The 23594-nt window shown below is 29.6% G+C and overlaps 3 protein-coding genes across 7 annotated transcripts; 1 reads left to right on the top strand and 2 right to left on the bottom strand.

Annotated features, from left to right (window-relative positions):
• Window positions 1-3063: 3063 nt before the first annotated feature.
• On the bottom strand, window positions 3064-7201 carry LOC114931341 (uncharacterized). Of its 3 annotated transcripts, XM_085480966.1 has the most exons (5): window positions 6052-7197; window positions 5674-5973; window positions 5374-5529; window positions 5092-5235; window positions 3064-4564 (listed from the first exon to the last, which is right to left on the bottom strand). In XM_085480966.1, exons 2-5 carry the CDS (start codon window positions 5756-5758, stop codon window positions 3948-3950), a joined length of 1002 nt encoding a protein of 333 aa, XP_085337092.1. In that variant the 5' UTR covers window positions 5759-5973; window positions 6052-7197; the 3' UTR covers window positions 3064-3947. The 3 variants fall into 3 exon arrangements, with proteins under 3 accessions (XP_085337092.1, XP_085337093.1, XP_085337091.1); XM_085480967.1 differs by having other exon boundaries at window positions 3064-4552; window positions 5674-7201; XM_085480965.1 differs by having other exon boundaries at window positions 5674-7197.
• Window positions 7202-8094: 893 nt separating this feature from the next.
• On the bottom strand, window positions 8095-11041 carry LOC114931337 (membrane protein BRI3). Its single transcript, XM_029303320.2, has 3 exons — window positions 10778-11041; window positions 8600-8751; window positions 8095-8505 (listed from the first exon to the last, which is right to left on the bottom strand). The coding sequence occupies exons 1-3, from the start codon at window positions 10842-10844 to the stop codon at window positions 8374-8376; spliced, it is 351 nt and encodes a 116-aa protein (XP_029159153.1). The 5' UTR covers window positions 10845-11041; the 3' UTR covers window positions 8095-8373.
• Window positions 11042-20001: 8960 nt separating this feature from the next.
• On the top strand, window positions 20002-21485 carry LOC146723858 (uncharacterized). Of its 3 annotated transcripts, none has more exons than XR_014924326.1 (4): window positions 20002-20108; window positions 20268-20334; window positions 20409-20999; window positions 21277-21485. XR_014924326.1 is itself a non-coding variant. In XM_085480971.1 (4 exons), exons 1-4 carry the CDS (start codon window positions 20036-20038, stop codon window positions 21381-21383), a joined length of 393 nt encoding a protein of 130 aa, XP_085337097.1. In that variant the 5' UTR covers window positions 20002-20035; the 3' UTR covers window positions 21384-21485. The 3 variants fall into 3 exon arrangements, 1 of the variants encoding a protein (XP_085337097.1); XR_014924327.1 differs by having other exon boundaries at window positions 20835-20999; XM_085480971.1 differs by having other exon boundaries at window positions 20854-20999.
• The last annotated feature ends 2109 nt before the right edge of the window (window positions 21486-23594 follow it).

Below are 23594 nucleotides of genomic sequence, written 5' to 3' on the forward strand. Positions count from 1 at the left end.
CTATGTAGACGAGCCTTAAACATTTGTACACTTTCCAATAATCGGACATTATAATTGTTCCAGAAAGTATCCATTATCTTTAACTACAGTTATTAATGTTTCTGCTGTTCTGTCAAAAACAGGTACAACATTTTTTACTATTCTTTTCGAATTCTCCAAAAATCGATTTTCCATCAATAAGTCGTTCTCTGTAATATTTTCTTTTCCCAATTTTGGCTTCATCAATTTTGACGATTATTCTTTCTCCTCCAATTTTCTCAAAATGATACTCAACCCAATTTAATAAACACATACACCTAATATATATAATTTGTATATTTAAAATAATTACTAATATTATAAATTTCATGATAAAAATAATAAATATATTATAATTATATATATACTTCACGGCAAAAGTTTTGCCAATCAACAATTGTATGATTTGACAGATCTAATTCATTTTTTTTAAATTTTGTCGTGACGGTTTCATCATTATGCCAAAGTATACTACAAAGATACACATTTTTAAACTTTGTTTTTTACTTATCAACATTAAAAATTTGTGTAATTTCATTATTTAAAAAAAAATCTTATTTAATTTATAAATTAAACATTAATATGCATATGCAGAAAATAAACAAAAAAACAAAAAACAAATTTAATGAGCATGCGCAGTACCTTACAGCCATAAATTATTATTTTTTCTACTCATTGTCATCATGAAATGTTTAGAATTATTATTCCATATTGTTATATTTCACGAATTTGCACGATGTTTGGGCATGTATCTGTTGGGATGTGCTGGTCGAGACAAGAGACATTGTTTTCCTTTTATATATATATATATATACACGCATCATTGTCTCACTTTGTTTTTGGTCCTATCACGTAAACGAAGAAACGGTCAACCACGTGAACATGAACGGTCTAAATATCAATCGCGGGATTCCGGGAGGTATCGGGCTTTTTCGGATCGACAGCGAAGGCCTGCCTGTGCGGCCTGAGATAAATTCGCACAGATCATCACTTGCTAATCTTCGGGTGCATTCGTTTATGCAGTGATTAGCGCATCCACTGCGTCTATTATCTGCGAGTCACGTGACATCATTTACCGAACGATCACCTGCGTGAATTGACTGCTCAGATTGTAATTGGAGTGCGTATAAGTAAAGAAATTTTAAATAAATATGAATTATTATTTGAATAAATATAATAAAATTTTTAAATAGGATAAAAAATATATTCTCCCTAATAGCACACATATCCGAAAGACATTCAGAGGATATCCAGAGGACATTCGAACATCCTCAGGATGTTCTCTAAACGTCTTCGGGATATGTACGCTGTTAGTTTGATATATTAATATTATTTTAGAAAAAATTCATTATTAATAGAAACAATTCATATTTTGAAAATATATTTTTTATTTAGAGGTTATATTTATTAATTATATACATTATATGTAAGATATTAATTTTTTTTAATATCTTTAAAGAAATTTCATTTAAATATTTTAATTTTCAGAAACAACAGATGGATTTAGAATGGATTTAATTTCATGTAACATTATTGATCAAGCTATGGATCTCATTAATAGTAGCTCAGATTCTAACTCATCATCAGAAGATAGTTCTGATGAAGAGCTGCTGTTATTGGATGATGTTAGTATAGTTAATTTAATTTATTAATTTAATTGACATGTTAAATGTATACACGTACACATTACATCCATTTGTTGTCTACATGCAGGAGCAGAAACGTATAGAAGTGCACAAAGTAAAAAATTTTTGTGATACAATTTTTGGAATGCATGATAAAACATTTAAATCACATTTTCGTCTCACAAGAGGTTCTTTTGAGGTAAGTATATACATTAGAAATATTGTAATTTAAAATTAAATTATAATAATATATATATATATATACACACAATACATATGTATAAATTATATATATATATATATATATATATATATATTTATATAATTAATATATTTATAATTATGTATATATGTATATATAATTTATTATACATATGTATTGTGTTTGTGTGTATATATTTATATTTAGATATTTATATTTATATATTTACATTTATATATTTATATTTATCTATCTGTAATTTAATAATTTATAAATATTGTATAAATTTCATATCTGCTTTGTTTTAGGTTGTCAGAAGAGCAGTTGGTCCTATGCTTGAATCTAATAATAATAATGGAGGTCATCCTAATGTATCTTTGGAAAAAGCAATATTATCAACTCTGTGGTTACTGGCAAATCAAGATTCTTTTCGGGAAGTTAGCAATCTATTTAACTTAAGCCCAAGTACTGTACATAAAGTATTTTATGATGTATGCAATGCTTTGTGTAATATGATAAATGAACATTTATACTGGCCAAATCAGACAGAGTTCCAAAATATAAGGCAAGAGTTTAACGAGCTCAGAGGACCAAATGATTTCCCAGACGTGGTATGTACAGTTGATGGAATGCATATAGAAATTCCAGCTCCGAGAATTGATGCTATGAGTTATTATAATCGAAAAGGATTCCATTCGATTATTTTACAAGGGATGTGTGATGCAAAATGTAAATTTATTGACATTTTTGTTGGATGGCCCGGTGCTACTCACGATGCTCGAGTGTGGAGAGAAAGTCCAATTGGTCAGGCACTTGCAGAAGATTCAACACTTATACCAGAAGGAACTCATATTTTAGGAGATTCTGCATACAGTTTAACCCCTTATTTATTAACACCATTTCGTGATAATGGGCATTTGTCTCAAAGGCAAAAGTTTTACAATAAAAAATTAAGTTCAAAGAGAATTGTCATTGAGCAAGCATTTGGAAAACTCAGATGTAGATTTAGAAGATTAAAATATTTAAATATGTCTCTCATGAACGAAATGAAAATAGTTGTTATTGCTGCTTGTGTTCTGCATAATATTTGCATCCGATGTAATGATGAAATCGATTTAAGTGACAACGAATCTGAAAATGAGAATGAGAATGAGAACCAAAATGAAGACAATGTCATTTTGGAAGCAGGTAATAATAAAAGAAATAGAATTGCCGATATTTTGTGGACGAATAGAAGACATGAATAAAGTATATTTAATAATTTTATAACATTTCGTATACATTTATAGTACTTTTAAGTATGTAACAGGTACATAAGGATTATCATAAGTATTGTTATTTAAGAACAAACAGAAAATAAACTATATCTAGATCATATTTGACTTAATGATAAAAAACGTAAATATTAAAACATAAGACATCTGAAACTAAACAAAAAATCTAACTTTATTTAGTGAGATCATACCTAATTTAAAAAATATATAAGCATTAAAAGGCATCTAATAGCGACTTCAATTGGATGCACTAGTGCACACTGAGTGCACATAAAAGTTATTGCACACAATTTACAATGACATAAGTAATTAAAAAAGTAAAATAATAATAAGAGCTATTATTATCATTATTCATATTGAATAACAATAATAGCTCTTACTATTAATTATTTTCCTTTTTTAATTACTTGTGTTATTGTGAACTTGTATATGATAAACCTTTATATGCACTCAATGTGCACTAGTGCATCCAACCGAATTCACTATAAGACATCTAAGAACAAAAAAACAAAAATTTTATCTGTGAGATCAGGATATCTATCACGAAACTTTTCTAGAGTGAAAGAAAAGTAATAAAAAAAACGACGCACGTAACAAATCAACATATCTAATTGTAAGTTTTTAATGTAGGATTCACACTGCGTCCGATATCCGACGTATAATATCCAATAAGAAAATATGATTTTTGGAGTTAATCAAAAATCAAATTTTCTTATTGATAAATAAGACGTCATACGTCATTTGGACGCAGTGTGAATCCTGCATAATATATTAATGTCTTTGGCATGTTAAATATTATGAAAGTTTTAAAAATGTTTGATATTTATATTATGTAGTACGATTTTGTTGTAAACCTTTCAGGACAGTAACAAGACTGTTTATCGCTTCAATTTTGTCTGTTGCAATCTTTTTTTTATCTTCCCAAATTTCTTTCTTTAATTGTAATGATTGTAATTTCTTTTCCTCGACAAGTCGTAACATTTCTTCTTGAAATTTGATTTTCTCTTTCTTTAATTTCCTTTTTTTTGTTGGTAAAATATTTTCTTTGATATCTGCAGTCTTTTCCTGATATATGCCAGCTGAGTCATCCTTTAAGGTAAGTGTTTCCGGTTTGAAAGTTGAACCCAGGGATTCTTCCGGAGGATTTACACTCTTTTTTGCCGCAAAAACTTCATGCATTTCATGGAAATACTTCCTAGTGATGGCACTTTCGCCTGTTCTTTTCAACTTACTTACATTCCGATTATAAGTAACTTGGAGATTTTTCCACTTGTTGACCAGATCATTTTTTGTTATTTTGTAACCTTTTTCTTCAAAAACTTTAACAATTAAATTCCAATATGGTGTCTTTCGGCTATTTGGATTTTCAAACTTGTCATTCATACCAAGACGTTGTTCAAGTAAAAGCTGTATTTCTGCATCTGTCCAATTCTCTTTAGTGGCATCTGAAATTAAAACAAAAAAAATATTTTACTTATAAAACTCATAAATATAAAAAAATCATATAATGGTTACAGATTCAAGAAAATAATATTATAAAAATCATTAATTTATACAATCCTAGGAAAAGAAATTATATTAAGAAATACTTTACCAATTAATGTTTTAGTTTTATTACTAATATTATATTATATTTATATTTATATTATATTTTATTATATTTGTATATTATATTTTATTACGTGAAAAGTGAAAAATTTCTGCCTATCACGCATTAATTTAAAAATAAAATCAATGTGTAATTGGAAAAAATTTTTCACTTTTCATGTTTTCATTTTAGAAAAAGTTACACAATCGATACCCTACATTAAATCTAAATATTTTTATTTTAGGGGGTGCTTTCCATTTAGCAACACAAGTCGACACAAACATTATTCTATCTTTGTTTTACATTCTATGAGAATAAAGATAAAATGATCTTTGTGTTGACTTGTGTTGCTGAATGGAAAGTACCCATGATTATTTTACATACCTTGTATTGACGGTTCTGACATGTGACGTGTGCACTTAACATTTTCAGACAGTGATGACGGTAGGATTGAAATGTTGCTAAATGTAGACTTCCCAGGTTTTTCCAAAATAACTGGGGACGAAGTAGCTTGATAGCTAGGAATGACTGTAACAGAATTGCATCTTTATACAAAGCACATTTTTTTGAAACAGATTACTTTAAATATTCTTGATAAATGTGCATTTTTAGATTTATTTGATCGCAAATATGAATTAACAAACTTCATAGTCTTATTGTATATACCTTGTATTGCAGAACTTGTTGAAGGTTCTGACATGTGACGTGTGCACTTAACATTTTCAGACAGTGATGACGGTAGGATTGAAATGTTGCTAAATGTAGACTTCTCAGGTTTTTCCAAAATAACTGGGGACGAAGTAGCTTGATAGCTAGGAATGACTGTAACAGAATTGCATCTTTATACAAAGCACATTTTTTTGAAACAGATTACTTTAAATTTATATTCTTGATAAAAGTGCATTTTTAAGTTAATTGGATCGTAAATATAAATTAACAGATTCATAATTTTATTGTATTACTTACCTTGCATTACTTTTAGTTTTGTAGGATCTATTTGGAGGAGTTGTTCTCCACCTTCTTTGTTCTGAACTTTTATAACATAACTCATATTCCAAGTTCAATTGGCTTAACAACGTATTCGTTTCCGGCGAGTTCGCCCTTCTGAGCAAAAACGCTCTGGACATGGGTAGCGAGTTTTGCCAGGTGGTAATCGCCAAGAACGATGGCGTGTACCTGGACGACAAGCGGGTCAAATCGTCCTCGTTGCTGTTTCCCGTTGCGTCAAACACGTCCGAAGAGGATGTCCGCATCTTTTCTTTAATTCTGGAGGATACCGAGACACAGTTCTTAAATTGTTTCATCGATTCAGAAAGGAAGAGAAATGTATGCGTGATCACACACGGCAAAAAGTTGTTCGCGTTAAGCGAGGACAATGTCGTGCAACTGATCTATACGTATTCGTTTACGCAGTAGTTCGCAGTCCTGCGAGCAGAGCATCCTGAGCAGGACCTCCGAGATGGCTGCGCAGATAGGCAGCAGCTCTGCTTAAACGAACAACAAACTGCGCTGCAGTCGGTTGCGCAGGTGGAGTAAACGAACGACATCTGCGGCATTCTGCGGCAGTCACTGCATAAACGAATGCACCCTTATGTCTCGAGGAGCGCATCGCAATACATAGTCGCGCATAATCGTAATAAATCAATATTATACGAGGATCAAGTCATCCAGTTTATTTCAATCAAACTCTTATACCATCGCGTCCATACTGCTGCATTAAATAAAAACTAGAAGTCTGTGCTTCGGCTCGCGTCGCCCGTGGAGATTCAAAATTATACCCGGGACTTTACATGCGAAAAAATTCACGAAACATGAAACTTTGAAATTAAATAAAAAACGAGGTATGAGCAACGATTATTTTTCTCAAAATATTTTTTAAACATAAAAATGAATAATTTCAGGCAAATCGGTGGGGGGGGGGTTATACTGCACTTTTACCCAAAATAAATATATTTTGTAATAAATATATGTGTATGTGGCTGTATGCTGTATAGTTGTTGTCAAATAATTTTAATCTAAAAGATCTGAAAATATACAAGGTGTGTTTTAATTAAGTTAAATATCACATTTACGAGAAGATAACAAAAAGAAAATGTAAATTTTACGAAAAAGCAACATGATAAATAATAAAAGACTAAATTTTAATTTCAATAATTAAATAATTTAATTCATAAAAATAAAAATTTTAATTTATATAAAAACAGCTTGATTAAAACTCGACGCTCTTTGACCTGACTTTACTCATTCATAAATTACTTCTTTATTAAATTATTCAGTCTTCGACTTTTTTTGATAAGAAATAACACTACGTACTTAGTGCGGGGTCTTTAAGTGACGTTCTGTATAAATGGTGGTTTTACAAGGCTATTTGTTTAAAAACATTTTTCTGTTTGCATACACACACATACACACAAATGACTATATTATTTCAATTCAGTGTTTTTTTAAATTTAACTAGCAACACAAGGGCGCGCTATTAATATTATTTTAATTTTTTTATCGCACATATATTGCGAGACTTCCTGTGTAACTGATTTTTAAACTTCTTAAATAAATGAAATCTTAAATAATTTTTAGATTTCTTTTTATGCGAACTGTCAATTTGCAAATAACCGCAAATTAACACAAGTGACAGCTGCTCAAGACATGAACTGAGCGCATTGAAAGAACCAATCGGCATCGCGGACAAACGGCAACAATTAAAGCGTTACATGCCTTTTTTCAAATAGGAATGAAAATATATACTTATTGTTAGTAATACAACAAAATAAAAAAATAGTAAATCAAGATTTCCCTTTCTAAAAAAAGCATGTTATTGACATTGTCGTCGCTTTTCCGCGATGCTGATTGGTTGTCTCGATTTGCGGTTGTTATGTGTTATATTCCAAGCATCGAGCAGCTGTTGAGAAGATTAACAGTTTGACAGTTGTCGAAATAAGATCCTATTTGAAGAAAGGCATGTGACGCTTTAATTGTTGCCGTTTTTCCGCGATGCCGATTGGTTCTTTCAATGCGCTCAGTTCATGTCTTGAGCAGCTGTCACTTGTGTTAATTTGCGGTTATTCGCAAATTGACAGTTTGCATGAAAAGAAATCTAAAAATTATTTAAGATTTAATTTATTTAAGTCTAAATATCAGTTGCACAGGAAGTCTCGCGATATATGTGCGATAAAAAAATTAAAATAATATTAATAGCGCGCGCGAAGTTAAATCTCACACACATACACACATACATTACAAAAAAAACGGATAATGGCGCGCGCGAAGCGGGCGTTTGTGTTGTCTAGTAATTACAAAACGTACATACGTAATACATAATAAGTATAAATTAAATATCTAGAATTTTGTCCACAAAAATGTATAACAAAAAATATTTTAAAATTGCTATTTTACATTTTTGTTAATTATTTATTATTTACATAATTATTTACATATATTATTTATAATTTTTATTTACTATTTCCTGTTTTTTTATTTTAAATTTCTTTTACATCTATAAATTACTTTACATTACAAAAATATAGATACATTATAGATACTTATAGATACTCATTATAGATCATTATAGATTATTATTCATTTATTTTTAACATCTTTCTTTTGCTTTAAATATACTTCAGATAAAATTGTTTTGTGTAGTATAGACATTCTTACTCTTACAATTAGTCAACCAAAATAAGCTCCACAATTCGAACAGCGTCTTGTTTTTAGCAGCATACAACAAATAATTCCAATTGGAAAAAAGAGAATCGCACACAATAGGCCAAAACATGTATAATCATCTTCCATCACACCTACCTGTTATGTATAGGTTGAATATTAATTTTTTTGACCTTATAGCATGTGTAGACAAATACAATAACATTCAAATAATAAAAAAATCAATGTATACTCTGCATGCCGGACAGCCACCAACTAGAATAATTTCTGGAACAATGATTGCTGTGGAATGCACAGAACCATATGATGGAACATAGTTTCCTTGATAGGTTGCATCAATATTACTGGGATAATATCCAGGAGGTAGTTGCCATGATGGGTTCGCTAATGATAAAAATTTACAACTTATATATGAAACAAACAATGCTTTACAAATAACTTATTGTCACTTTTCTTTTTTTCTTTTCTTAAATAAATTTGTTTAAAGTAAGTTTTTGCTTAAATAAATTTTATTTTTACTTAGAAAAGAATGTGTATATCTGTAACAAACTTTTGATTTATTTAGTTATTCCTTCATTAGAATATCGTGATAGCAAAAACGAGATAAAAATCGAGCATGCACTGCTATCACAAAACAGGGAAAATGTGTCATTAATTCATGATTATAAACGTGCCATTAATTCATGATACGTCATGGCAAAAAACAGCAATCATAAAATATGTTATATCAAATTATAATTTTTATCCTAATATATGAGATGTATCTATTTCATATTTAAACTTCTCACAGATAAATATGTATAAACACTACAAAACACAATTAACAAAATTAAAAGTGTATAGTATTTATAATTTTATCAACTTATTTTTTCAACAAAGAGATTCAGGACCTTAAACAAATTATTAAAATTTAATTATTTTATTAATTATGTAACTATGTTAATCATTTATATTAGATAAAATATAATTATATATATATATACAGGATGAGTCATTTTAATCAACGCACGTAAATATCTCGTATAGTAAGCAAGATAGAAAAAAATGTTTCAAACAAAAGTTTTTTTAAGAGTTTAACTAGGCTCTGTAATATAAATATAAATTTAACATATATAAGACAGGCAATAAGAGCCAAATCGCGGATGACAGTGCGTTATCCTAAACGAAACTAAATTTTTTCGTTAGAATTAAATACCTTGTGCACAAGGCACCAAATTTTACTTGGACACGGCCAAGATCTAAAATTGGAATAATCTCTACAAGAGATTTTTAATTCCATGTATCCCCTATTCCCCCTAAAGAAATAAATGCGAGAGAAAAATATAGATCCGAAAGTCGCAGAATCGGGAATCGAACCCGAGACCTTTCGCTTGCCGGGCGACTGCTCTTCCAACAGTTCCAAAAGTTTTTTTACTATGAGGGAAACATAAAATGGTGTTATTGATTTAACCTTGTATAATCATTTAAAGGTCACGTGAAGATCACCTTCAATTTCTTAAATGGAATCTGCTATTTTTTATTACATATTTTTATATCTTATCCAAAGAGCTTTCCAAAATCCTATAAAAAAGTGTTATTTGAAGTACTTTTCAAATTATAAAAGTTTAAAGTTTACAATTTTTTGGCATAAAATGTAAAATATCTTGCAAAATGTTCAGTTCAAATCAATGACACTATTTTATGTTCCCCTCATAGTCAAAAAACTTTTTGAAACATTTTTTTCCATCTTGCTTACTGTACGAGATATTTACGTGCGTTGATTAAAATGACTCACCCTGTAAACTAAAAATTATAAATAATTGATAAATTATCAGTATTTTACAATAATACCTGTAATATTTAGTTTTGTTACATTTATATTAATATAATTCTATTTACAGATATGTTCTGTCGGGCACGTTTTGACATGTAGTGACAATAGGCTATGCTTGATTTCTGCTGTACTTTTGTTATCACACTTGTGATAGCAAAACCTATTCTATTTAGAATATATTTTTACCATCAATATCATTGATATATCAGGTCTCATCTACATTTTTTTCTATTACATTGTGCCAACAAATTATGCTAGTAAAAAACAAATACAGACACAGTAAATAGAATCTGCTGTCAAAATATGTTGACATTTTGTTATCTAGGTTTACTGTAGCATTTTTTCAGTTTTTTTATTAATACTAAATATACATTTCAAAAAGAGATAAATAACAATAAAATTCCAGGTAGCAAACGTATGTCATTTGACAACGAATAATGTCATTTTAATGTTTAATAACGTCAGATGTTAATTGAAACAATATCAATAATTATATGCATTATTATGGAAAATAGTATTTTTCAAAATGCAGAGAAAAATATATTTATAACAGGCTAACCTAACCCTAATCTTAACCTTAAAAAAATTAGAACACACCTGCTGGAGCGGTTGCAACGAAATACGGTGGCGGTTTCTCGACAGCATTTAATGGTTGATTCTCCATAATTAATTTTCTAACTCTTTAGTAAAAGCCTTATTTTACGCAGCGAATTATTTAATTGTGACAAAACCTATAAGCAACAATGACGTAAATACATGACACAATCTGTCTGCAGGGCTGCCTTCCAAAATTTACTCCCTGGCGTAGAGTAGCCTTTAGGTGACCAATCAGGGCTGCGTTCATAAATGTTACTCGAGTTAAGGGTCGACAGGTCGGCCGGCCAAACTCCGAATTGATGTTGGAGACCTCGCGCGGTGACAACGCGAAACTCCGATTTCAGTGTTGCCAACGCCGAGAAACCAATTCTCAGGGTTTTATGTAGTGGTGCATGTCTGTACACGTACATATACCATTGCATTGTTCACGCGGACGCACCGTAGAGAGACAAGGACCGATAATCACGTGTTGTCCTTGTTCCTCTACCGTGCCGGAATACGCGAGATGCCGCCTGAAAATGCTTTCTGGCCTTCCGTAGCAGAAGGCAGTAGCGTAGCAAGGCTAATAAGCACCCACTTTTTGGAAATTGTATATATGGTTATGCACATATGTGCGTATATATATATATATATATATATATATTATATAAGGGATATGTTGATTATTCTTGATTTCTTTTTGATTATTGATGCTATTGTATAATTTGCTCCAAATACTTATAACGTGAAAGAATATTGAGTAATGTATAATCAATGCAAGGATGTTCAGTATATCATCCAGTATATAATAGAGTTCAAATATATCAATATCAATTTTTTTATAATATATATATATATATATATATATATTAGAATATAGAAAAATGATAAAAAAAATATATTTCGGCGATTTAAAAATTTTTTAATATATTAAAAATATTTTTACTACATACACTATATATAAGTGTAAAATAATTCAGAAAATAAATTTAAAAATAAATTTAATAAAAATCTACATACCAGCTGTGTGCATGTGTGCAATTGATTATTTATTACTTGAAATTTATTTACATATATTCAATACAATATTCTCTTAATTTGAACGAAAATTATAAATAACTTATACGTAACATATATTTTTGGACTCCTAAATAAAAAATATATTATATTATTTGCAAAAAATAAGATAAAATATTTTTTATTCGAATAGTCTCAACTGCTCTTTTAGCTGAATGTTTAGAAGCAATGAAAAAAATCGAGGATCTACGAAAAATTTAAGTACATTTCTAGGATTTTTTTATATGATATAAAAAAAATATATGGTATATATAAATTAATTTTTTAATTTTTTTATTAATTTTTAATTACACACACACACACACATAAATAGATTCTTATTATTTAAAATAGTTTTTATTTTTGTTTTTTATTTACATATGCATACATATACAAAAAAATAAAAATAATATGATAGCCTTTTTGCTGACATTATCTCTCAATATTTGCATCCGTGTGCTCACGTATTAGTGTTTGTACCTACATGGACGCTACCACATATGCGATGTAAGAAAGACAAAGATGGAATGATGCTCTCTCCTTGTCAAGCAGTCAGTATGTTACCACAGAAATTTCCCCTGCTCCTTATGAATCTAGTGAGAATCTTATCGTCCAGATATTTCATAAAATAAGTGACATAACTTCGTGAATTTTTTTTAATATATTCTTTATATAATAAAGCAGTCCTCTAAAAGGCCGGATATTACATTTTCGCTCTTAAAAATTTATAATAAATAAAATACGGACTCGCGGCTAACCCAACTTTACCCGTTCCTAGCTGCGCATTCCCCCAAGTTTATTAAAAATTTTTATTTTTATCTTTTTTTCATAAAATAGCTCTTTAGAGGACTACAAATGAGCTTACTAATTAAGAATATCCTAAATTTAATAAGATTCATTCAATATTTTGGCTAATATCTGGAAAATAAGAATCTGTAATTCCTGGCCGGCCGATAGGCGTCTCCACCATGTCGCCTATCGGCTGGCCGGGAATTACGGATTCGTTCATCCCAGATATTAGCCAAAATACTTAATGAATCTTATTAAGGGTCGGCAGTACACCCAGGCAAACTCCGAATTGATATTGGAGACCTCGTGCGGTGACAACGCAAAACTCCGGTTTCAGTGTTGCCAACGCCGAGAAACCAATTCTCGGGTTTTATGTAGTGGTGTATGTCTGTACACGTACATACACCAACTGCATCGCTCACGCGGACGCACGTAAGAGAGACAAGGACCGATAATCACGTGTTCTCCTTGTTCATCTACCGTGCCGGTATACGCGAGATGCCGCCTGAAAATGCTTTCTGGCCTTCCGTAGCAGAAAGCAGTAACGTAGCAAGACTAATAAGCACCCACTTTTTGGAAATTGTATATATGGTTATGCACATATGTGCATAACGTATATATATAACATATATATATATATATATATATATATATATATATATATATATTATATAAGGGATATGTTGATTATATTCTTGATTTCTTTTTGATTATTGATGCTATTGTATAATTTGCTCCAAATACTTATAACGTGAAAGAACGTTGAGTAATGTATAATCAATGCAAGGATGTTCAGTATATCATCCAGTATATAAATTAGAGTTCAAATATATCAATATCAATTTTTTTATAATATATATATATATATTAGAATATAGAAAAATGATAAAAAAATATATTTCGGCGATTTAAAAATTTTTTAATATATTGAAAATATTTTTACTACATACACTATATATAAGTGTAAAATAATTCAGAAAATAAATTTAATAAAAATCTACATACCAGCTGTGTGCATGTGTGCAATTGATTTATTACTTGAAATTTATTTACGGAATTATTTTGCATTTATATATTTATAGTATGTGTAGTTGTAAAATGATTAAAATATTTTCAATATCAAATTTTTAAGTTTATCGCCTATATAAAAAATATATTTCTATGATTTTCTATATTCCAATATATTATAAAAAAATTGATATTGATATATTTGAACTCAAGTTTTTTACGTGATTAAATATTCTTGCATTGAGCCATCATACGTTACTCGTAAGTTCTTTCACGTCATAAGTACTTATGTAGCAGAGAGAAAGAAATGAGAGTTATACAATGTAACATCAATAATCTTATATATTATAATCTTATATATTATATATATATAATATTTCATTTATTTATAAAAAACATTTTATAAATAAGTAAAATATTATACAGACAATGTACAAGATGTTCAGTTTGTGCCATAACAAGCTTCAATCAATAATTATTACTCCAATGAGTATAATTCACAATAATTTTTATATAATATAATAAGTATTTGAATATATAAAAATATTTTTAAAAATTTGTTTTAAAAATTAATTGAAAAAGAATATTTAAAATATTTTTTTATATTTAAAATATTCTTTTCCTCAATTAATCTTAAAAAAAATATTTTTAAATATTTAAAAATATTTAAAAATACTATATATTATATAAAAATAATTGTTGATTATTATATTGGATTATTAATTGAATGAAGCTAGAGCTTTTAATATGGCTTTTAATACTGCTTGACAAGGAGAGAGCATCATTCCATCTTTGTCTCTCTTACATCGCATATGTAGTAGCGTCCATGTAGGTACAAACACTAAAAAATATTAAATTTAATTTTTTTATTGTTTTGAATAATTTTATCATTAATATACTTATTTTCAGAACTATTTCAATTTTTATTTCATACTTATGTTTATATAAATTATAAATTAAAAACATATCAAAAATGTAATATATATTAATAAAATGCAAATACATATAAAAAATTAATTATAAAATGTCATCTTAAAATAGTTTTTATTTTTGTTCTTTATTTACATATGCATACATATACAAAAAAATAAAAATAATATGATAGCCTTTTTGCTGACATTATCTCTCAATATTTGCATCCGTGTGCTCACGTATTAGTGTTTGTACCTACATGGACGCTACTACATATGCGATGTAAGAGAGACAAAGATGGAATGATGCTCTCTCCTTGTCAAGCAGTCAGCATGTTACCACAGAAATTTCCCCTGCTCCTTATGAATCTAGTGAGAATCTTATCGTCCAGATATTTCATAAAATAAGTGACATAACTTCGTGAATTTTTTTTAATATATTCTTTATATAATAAAGCAGTCCTCTAAAAGGCCGGATTTTACATTTTCGCTCTTAAAAATTTATAATAAATAAAATACGGACTCGCGGCTAACCCAACCTTACCCGTTCCTAGCTGTGCATTCCCCCAAGTTTATTAAAAATTTTTATTTTTATCTTTTTTTCATAAAATAGCTCTTTAGAGGACTACAAATGAGCTTACTGATTAAGAATATCCTAAATTTAATAAGATTCATTCAATATTTTCGCTAATATCTGGAAAATAAGAATCCGTAATTCCCGGCCGGCCGATAGGCGTCTCCACCATGTCGCCTGCCGACCCTTAAATTTACGATATTCTTAATCAGTAGGATTGTCCGCAGGGAGACAAAGATTGATTTTTTGGAAAAAAGATGAATATAAAATTCATAATATAACTTGGGGAGATGCGCAGCTAGCAGCGGGTAAGGTTGGGTTAGCCACGAGATCGTATTTAATTTATTATAAATTCTTGAGAGCAATAATGCAAAATTCGACTCTTTGTCTCCTTGCTTTATTATATAAAGAATAAATTAAAAAATATTTCACGAAGCTACGTAACTTCTTTTTATGTAATATTTGGGATGAACAAATCTCACTAGATCTATACTCATGGGGAAATTTTCGTGGTAATATACTGACAGCTTGACAAGGAGAGAGTATTATTCTATCTTTGTCTCTCTTGCATTTGATATGTGTAAAATCAGTATAAATACAAAAACCAATATATTACGCACACGAGTGAGAAATATTTTACATCTGCTCATTATATATGAAAATATAAAAGTAATGCAAATTAAATTTCACATTTATTTATAATAATATTGTGAGGTAGTAACACATGGAAATCTTATAAGATGAATGCTGTACATCGATTAGCGTAATATTATGATTACAAGTCGCAATAAATGATTTTGCTAATATATTATTTTGAATAAAAATTTTATAAAAACAAAAAAATGAAATTAATAAATTTTATTCATTTTTTGTTTTTTTTCTATTATTTTTTCTATTATTTGAATAAAAGGCGTATCGTATGTAATAGTTAAATAATAATTTATATATATATGTATATATTGAAATTAATATATATATATATACAGGGTGACCCATTTTAACTTAGGCAGCCAAATAACTCGAAAAATAAGCACACTACAAAAAAATGTTTGCAATCAAAATTTCGTCATTTCAAGGGGGACGTACAATGACGTTAACATCAGCCCCCTCACCTCTCTCCCTGGGCGGTGAGGGGGGGCAAGTTTGAAATCTTAAATGGGAACCCCTATTTTTTATTGCATATTCGGAATCTTTGGCTAAAAACACATACAATTTGTCTGAAACATTTTTCTCGATTCATGATAGATGGCGCTGTAATCGACAAAATTCAATTTCTTCGATTTCTCTTACTGAGAACCCATGCTTACGATTCTGCAATACATTAACAATAAAAATACCACGTTTTCATTGTTAATACTCGAAATTAGTCTTAAAACAAACTTCTCATAATTTTATATTACTCATTAATTACTTCTCAAGAAATTGCTTTTAGCGTAACTTGCCCTTTAGGCAACTTGAATAGTCCAAAGTACCGCACAAGAAACGCCCAATTATTTGCGGCGAGTGCACACTCAGTGCGCACTCCATTTAGTGCCAAAGTCACAAGTGTTTATGTATTTTTTTAACATTTGTACTCTGATAAAATTCTGGTAAAATGGCAAATTATACTCCTACAGAAGTAGTCGATATTCTTATAACCTTTGGTGAATGTGGTAGAAATTACAGACTTACTGCCCGTACTTATGCGGAGCGATTCCCAAATCGCCGCCATCCTACTGATCAACAAATTATAAACATTGAAAGAAGATCTCGTAATAATCCACTTCATCGCGAAAGGCGAAGGAATAGACTTCATAATAATAATGACCCTAGATTGCTCGCAGTTTTGGCTATGGTTCATCAAAATCCCCATATTAGTACCCGTCAAATAGAACGACAACTGGGAATCCCTCAAACTACGGCACATAGATTGTTACGATCAGTCAATTACCATCCGTATCATATTACTCTGGTACAGGAATTAAGTGAGGCCGACTACGTACTCAGAGTACAATTTTGTAGATGGGCTCTTGAGATGTTAGATCAGAATCCAGATTTTTTTAGTAATATTTGTTTCAGTGATAAAGCAACATTCATCAGCAATGGTCTCAATAGGCATAATTGCCACTATTAGTCACCAGAAAATCCACATTGGTATCGTGAGGTGCTTAATCAACATCGTTGGAGTTTGTATGTATGGGTAGGCATTTGCAATGGCCAAGTTATTGGACCTCATTTTTTTGAACGTCCAATTAATAGTCCAATGTATTTAGACTTCCTCGAAAATGATTTGCCAGCATACCTAGAGAATGTTCCCCTTGCAGTTAGACTAAATTTATGGTATCAACAAGATGGTGCTCCTGCTCATTATGCTCGTCTTGTACGGATGTTTTTGAATCAAAGGTTCCCAAATCGGTGGATAGGGCGGGGTGGACCAGTTCTGTGGCCTCCGAGATCACCGGATTTGAACCCTTTTGATTTCTTTTTATGGGGATACGTTAAAGATGCAGTGGATAGTGAAGCTCCAACGACAAGATTGAATATGATGGAAAGAATAAGAAGAGCTTGTGAAGCTATAACTCCTTTAATGCTAGAAAATGTACAACGTAACTTTCGCTGTCGATTACTGTTATTCTTAGAAAATAATGGTGCACACTTTGAGCATCTCCTTCATGCGGAGAGAGCTGATAACAATGCAATCTTGCCTTAACTGGTTGGGTCACCACTCGACCTTGCCTTAACTGGTTGGGTCACCACACGACCTTGCCTTCACTGACTGGGTCACTACTTGACCTTGCCTTAACTGGTTGTGTCACCACTCGACCTTGCCTTCACTGGCTGAGTCACTACTCGATCTTGCCTTAACTGGTTGGGTCACCACTCGACCTTGCCTTCACTGGCTGGGTCACTACTTGACCTTGCCTTAACTGGTTGTGTCACCACTCGACCTTGCCTTTACTGGCTGGGTTACTACTTGACCTTGCCTTAACTGGTTGGGTCACCACTCGATCTTGCCTTCACTGGCTGGGTCACTACTTGACCTTGCCTTAACTGGTTGTGTCACCACTCGACCTTGCCTTTACTGGCTGGGTCACTACTTGACCTTGCCTTAACTGGTTGGGTTACCACTCGACCTTGCCTTTACTGGCTGGGTCACTACTCGACCTTGCCTTAACTGGTTGGGTTACCACTCGACCTTGCCTTCACTGGCTGGGTCACTACTTGACCTTGCCTTAACTGGTTGTGTCACCACTCGACCTTGCCTTCACTGGCTGGGTCACTACTCGACCTTGCCTTAACTGGTTGGGTCACCACTCGACCTTGCCTTTACTGGCTGGGTCACTACTTGACCTTGCCTTAACTGGTTGTGTCACCACTCGACCTTGCCTTTACTGGCTGGGTCACTACTTGACCTTGCCTTAACTGGTTGGGTTACCACTCGACCTTGCCTTCACTGGCTGGGTTACCACACGTTCAAGCACCCCGAATTGTGAGAGGCGAGGGGACTCACGTTAATCAAGCACCCCAAAGGGAATAGAAAATTGCTACGTTCCACGTTGTTGTTCCTGGGTTACGCTAAAAGCAGTTTCTTGAGAAGTAATTAATGAGTAATAAAAAATAATGAGAAGTTTGTTTTAAGACTAATTTCGAGTATTAACAATGAAAACGTGGTATTTTTATTGTTAATGTATTGCAGAATCGTAAGCATGGGTTCTCAGTAAGAGAAATCAAAGAAATTGAATTTCGTCGATTACAGCGCCATCTATCATGAATCGAGAAAAATGTTTCAGACAAATTGTATGTGTTTTTAGCCAAAGATTCCGAATATGCAATAAAAAATAGGGATTCCCATTTATAATTTCAAACTTGCCCCCCCTCACCGCCCAGGGGGAGAGGTGAGGGGGCTGATGTTAACGTCATTGTACGTCCCCCTCGAAATGACGAAATTTTGATTGTAAACATTTTTTTGTAGTGTGCTTATTTTTCAAGTTATTTGGCTGCCTAAGTTAAAATGGGTCACCCTGTATATATATATATATATATATATATATATATATATAAATTTTAAAACGTAATTATATATTTATATAAATTATCTATCTATTTAATCTATTATACACGATACATCTTTTATTCAAATAATAGAAAAAATAATTAATAAAAGAAGAAAACAAAGAATGAAGAAAATTTATTAATTTTATTTTTTTTGTTTTTATATTTTTTTAATTTTAATTCAAAATAATATATTAGCAAAATCATTTATTGACTTGTAATCATATTATACTAATTGATGTACAGCATTTATCTTATATGATTTTCATGTATTAACTATTATATCTCATAATACTATTATAAATTAATGTAAAATTTAATTTCCATTACTTTTATATTTTTATATATAATGAGCAAATGTAAAATATTTCTTATCCGTGTGCGTAATATATATTAAATATAATTATTATATAAATAATTAAATAAAAATATATATAATAAATAATTTATTATATTCATAAAAAAAATTTATGTAATAAATTGTCTGTATAATATTTTACTTATTTATAAAATGTATTTTATAAATAAATAAAATATTATATATATATAATATATCCCAGATAACACACGATGTTCTATGAATATTCTTATTAAATGTAAATGTTCTTAATTTCGGAATATTCGCATTGAATATTATATAAATATACATAGAATATTCCCAGATAGCACATAATGTTTTATAAATATTCTTAAAAAATGCAAATGTTCTTAATTTCGGAATATTTTAATTGAATATTATATAAATATACATAGAATATTATAATCAGAATCGGATTATTTCAACAAAGAAGAACGTTCTAAGAATATTTTTCGAGTTTATTTATTGCACATTATGTTAAGTGCACATGCGCATTTATCATCCTTATGATGATATACTTAACTCGATACCGGTCTTCTTTGCCGTGCTACATGTCCATATATTATTCTTGTGTTGCTTCGTATTGCTGCTTATACGAAACTTTTAATCACATTTTAATCAGAGGTAAGTGTCTTTTCACTTTTATTAATTTTATTATATAAAATTAAATAAGGTTTAAGAATATTTTTATAATTTTTACATCATTATTAGAATCAAACATTTCAGTAAATATAAGGTTATATTTTTATAAAGTCGGACATAAAATATTTCTTTTTATTGTAGCACTAATACAAGGAAACTTTATTATCGCAATCATAAGGAAAACCGAAGAATGTGAGACGTTTTTATGGTAAGAATTATTATAAATAAATTTCTTTTTTAATTACAAGCATTTTTTAATTTTTATTTTTATTTTTTGTCTAGCTGAGAACATAAAAAAATAAAAAAAATACTACTAGAGCAAAATATTAGTAAAATATAAACTTAATTTAATAATAAAAATAATTTGCTTACTGAAATTAAAAATGAAACGTCGTTATTCTAAGACTACTTTATACAGAAAAATAAAAAGAGGAACAACTGCATGCTTAGAGTTATCACAAGATTGCTCCTTTGATGATAACGATTTATTATTAACATCGAATAGCAATAATAAAAAGGTACTTAATGTAATCGCAGAAAATGTAGAAGACTCAGAATATATTGATGATAACGATGAATTACATTCTTCTACGAATGTGGACTGTTTTGATGATTTTAATTTGTATGATTCGAGTAGCCAATCTTGTGATAATTCTAATGATGTTATTGATTGTAATAATCCAATGTATTTGGAACACACTATTGTAGAAGATAATGCTCAAGATAGTTTTAGTAACAGACTGCGATTATGGGCAGTATCTTATAAAATTCCACATAAATTATTTTCCAATGAAGTAGCAGAAGGCTATAGCTGGATTGGATTTAAAGGAAAAAATAAATTCTCTCTTTTACGTATTGCAGCTGTTATAATAAGTAAGTATTACACTCATATATGTACATGCACACACGTGCACAGTGTGTATATTATACTAATGATCCATAATAATCGAATCCTTTTTAAGTATAAAAAATTGTTCTGCCATATCAATTGGATATCAAATACAGATTCTAGAAATCCTATATATTAATTATTGGCTATTGAAGTAACATCTATGCACTTAAAAAAGACTTAATTAATGTGGGTCAATGTGCTAAGTATAAATAATTAATATAATTGTAGTTATTTAATTATTTAAATATTATATTCCAGCGGCAGTGCAAAAAACACATAGCTCAATCACTCTGTGTGACATTGAAGCAGTTATCAAAGCATGGCTTGTCAAAGCAAAGTTTAGAAACACTAAAAAGACGACGTAATCTAATTCATTTATTATGATTTATAATAAAGTGGTCACACATCAAGAATGTAAAATGAAACTCTAAGAATACGATGAAAAATTAATTTTATTTCAAGGAACGAAAATTAATTAATTTAAATAAATTAAAATTAACTTTTTTATTTTTAATTAATTAATTAATTAATTAGATTTTTCAACAGTTGTGATCTAATTTTGTTACGAAGTATCTCTTAACTTTATTATTTCTTTAGAAGTAATTTTTTTCATTATTATTTTAAAAGAGATGCAATATTTATCAATTCCTTGTATCATTAATTTAGTATTTGAGTTTAATTTTAGTATTTTTAGTAATTCTTAGTAATTCTTTAGTAATTCTTTATTTTATAATATATTTGTTATAAATATTTACGTATGAAAATTAATTTAATATTAATATTTATAACGTTTTTTATACTAAGAAATACATGTGCAATAAAAAATTTGAAGTTTATAATTCTTTCAAATCTTATTACAAATTCTATTCCTAATACACAAAAATTCATATTACTTTATAGGAGTCTACATTCGTTTTATTTCCATTGGAAGCTGTTGAGAAAATAAAATTTATAATATATATGTTATGTGTGTATATAGGAATAAAACAAACACAAGCTATGTGCCTCTATACGTACTCTATACGTATAGAGTATAGAGTATAGAAACACATATAGCTTGTGATCGTTTATTCCCATATACATAACATATATTATAAATTTTATTTTCCCAATAGCTCCTAATGAGAAGGAAAACGAATACAGGCAGAATGTCCTATGAATATTTCGTAAATATTTCTAAAATCTGTTTTGCATATTACAAGAATATTTTGTGAATGTATTCCGTATATTACAAGAATATTGCAAAGAATATTTTGTAAATGTATTCCGCATATTATAAGTAGTCCCATTTTATTATTCTCCGCACATTTATATAATGTTCTTTTCATTATATCAGTACATTCTCAGAATATTCTAATATTCTCGAAAAATATTTATAGAATCTTTATAGAATATGTTTGTGTTATCTGGGATAAGTTTATATATATATATATATTTCTTTCTCTCTGCTACATAAGTACTTATATGACGTGAAAGAACTTACGAGTAACGTATGATGGCTCAATGCAAGAATATTTAATCACGTAAAAAACTTGAGTTTAAATATATCAATATCAATTTTTTTATAATATATTGGAATATAGAAATATATTTTTTATATAGGCGATAAACTTAAAAAATTGATATTGAAAATATTTAAATCATTTTACAACTACACATACTATAAATATATAAATGCAAAATAATTCCGTAAATAAATTTCAAGTAATAAATCAATTGCACACATGCACACAGCTGGTATGTAGATTTTTATTAAATTTATTTTCGGAATTATTTTACACTTATATATAGTGTATATAGTAAAAATATTTTCAATATATATTAAAAAATTTTTAAATCGCCGAAATATATTTTTTTATCATTTTTCTATATTCCAATATATATATATATATATATATATATATATATTATAAAAAAATTGATATTGATATATTTGAACTCTAATTTATATACTGGATGATATACTGAACCCTTAAGGGTCGACAGGTCGGCCGGCCAAACTCCAAATTGATGTTGGAGACCTCGCGCGGTGACAACGCGAAACTCCGATTTCAGTGTTGCCAACGCCGAGAAACCAATTCTCAGGTTTTATGTAGTGGTGCATGTCTGTACACGTACATATACCATTGCATTGTTCACGCGGACGCACCGTAGAGAGACAAGGACCGATAATCACGTGTTGTCCTTGTTCCTCTACCGTGCCGGAATACGCGAGATGCCGCCTGAAAATGCTTTCTGGCCTTCCGTAGCAGAAGGCAGTAGCGTAGCAAGGCTAATAAGCACCCACTTTTTGGAAATTGTATATATGGTTATGCACATATGTGCGTATATATATATATATATATATATATATATATATATATATTATATAAGGGATATGTTGATTATTCTTGATTTCTTTTTGATTATTGATGCTATTGTATAATTTGCTCCAAATACTTATAACGTGAAAGAATATTGAGTAATGTATAATCAATGCAAGGATGTTCAGTATATCATCCAGTATATAAAGAGTTCAAATATATCAATATCAATTTTTTTATAATATATATATATATATATATATATATATATTA

Source organism: Nylanderia fulva, unplaced genomic scaffold (genome assembly GCF_048542155.1).
Source record: "Nylanderia fulva isolate GAGA-0341 unplaced genomic scaffold, ASM4854215v1 Scaffold163, whole genome shotgun sequence".
NCBI lineage: Eukaryota > Metazoa > Arthropoda > Insecta > Hymenoptera > Formicidae > Nylanderia > Nylanderia fulva.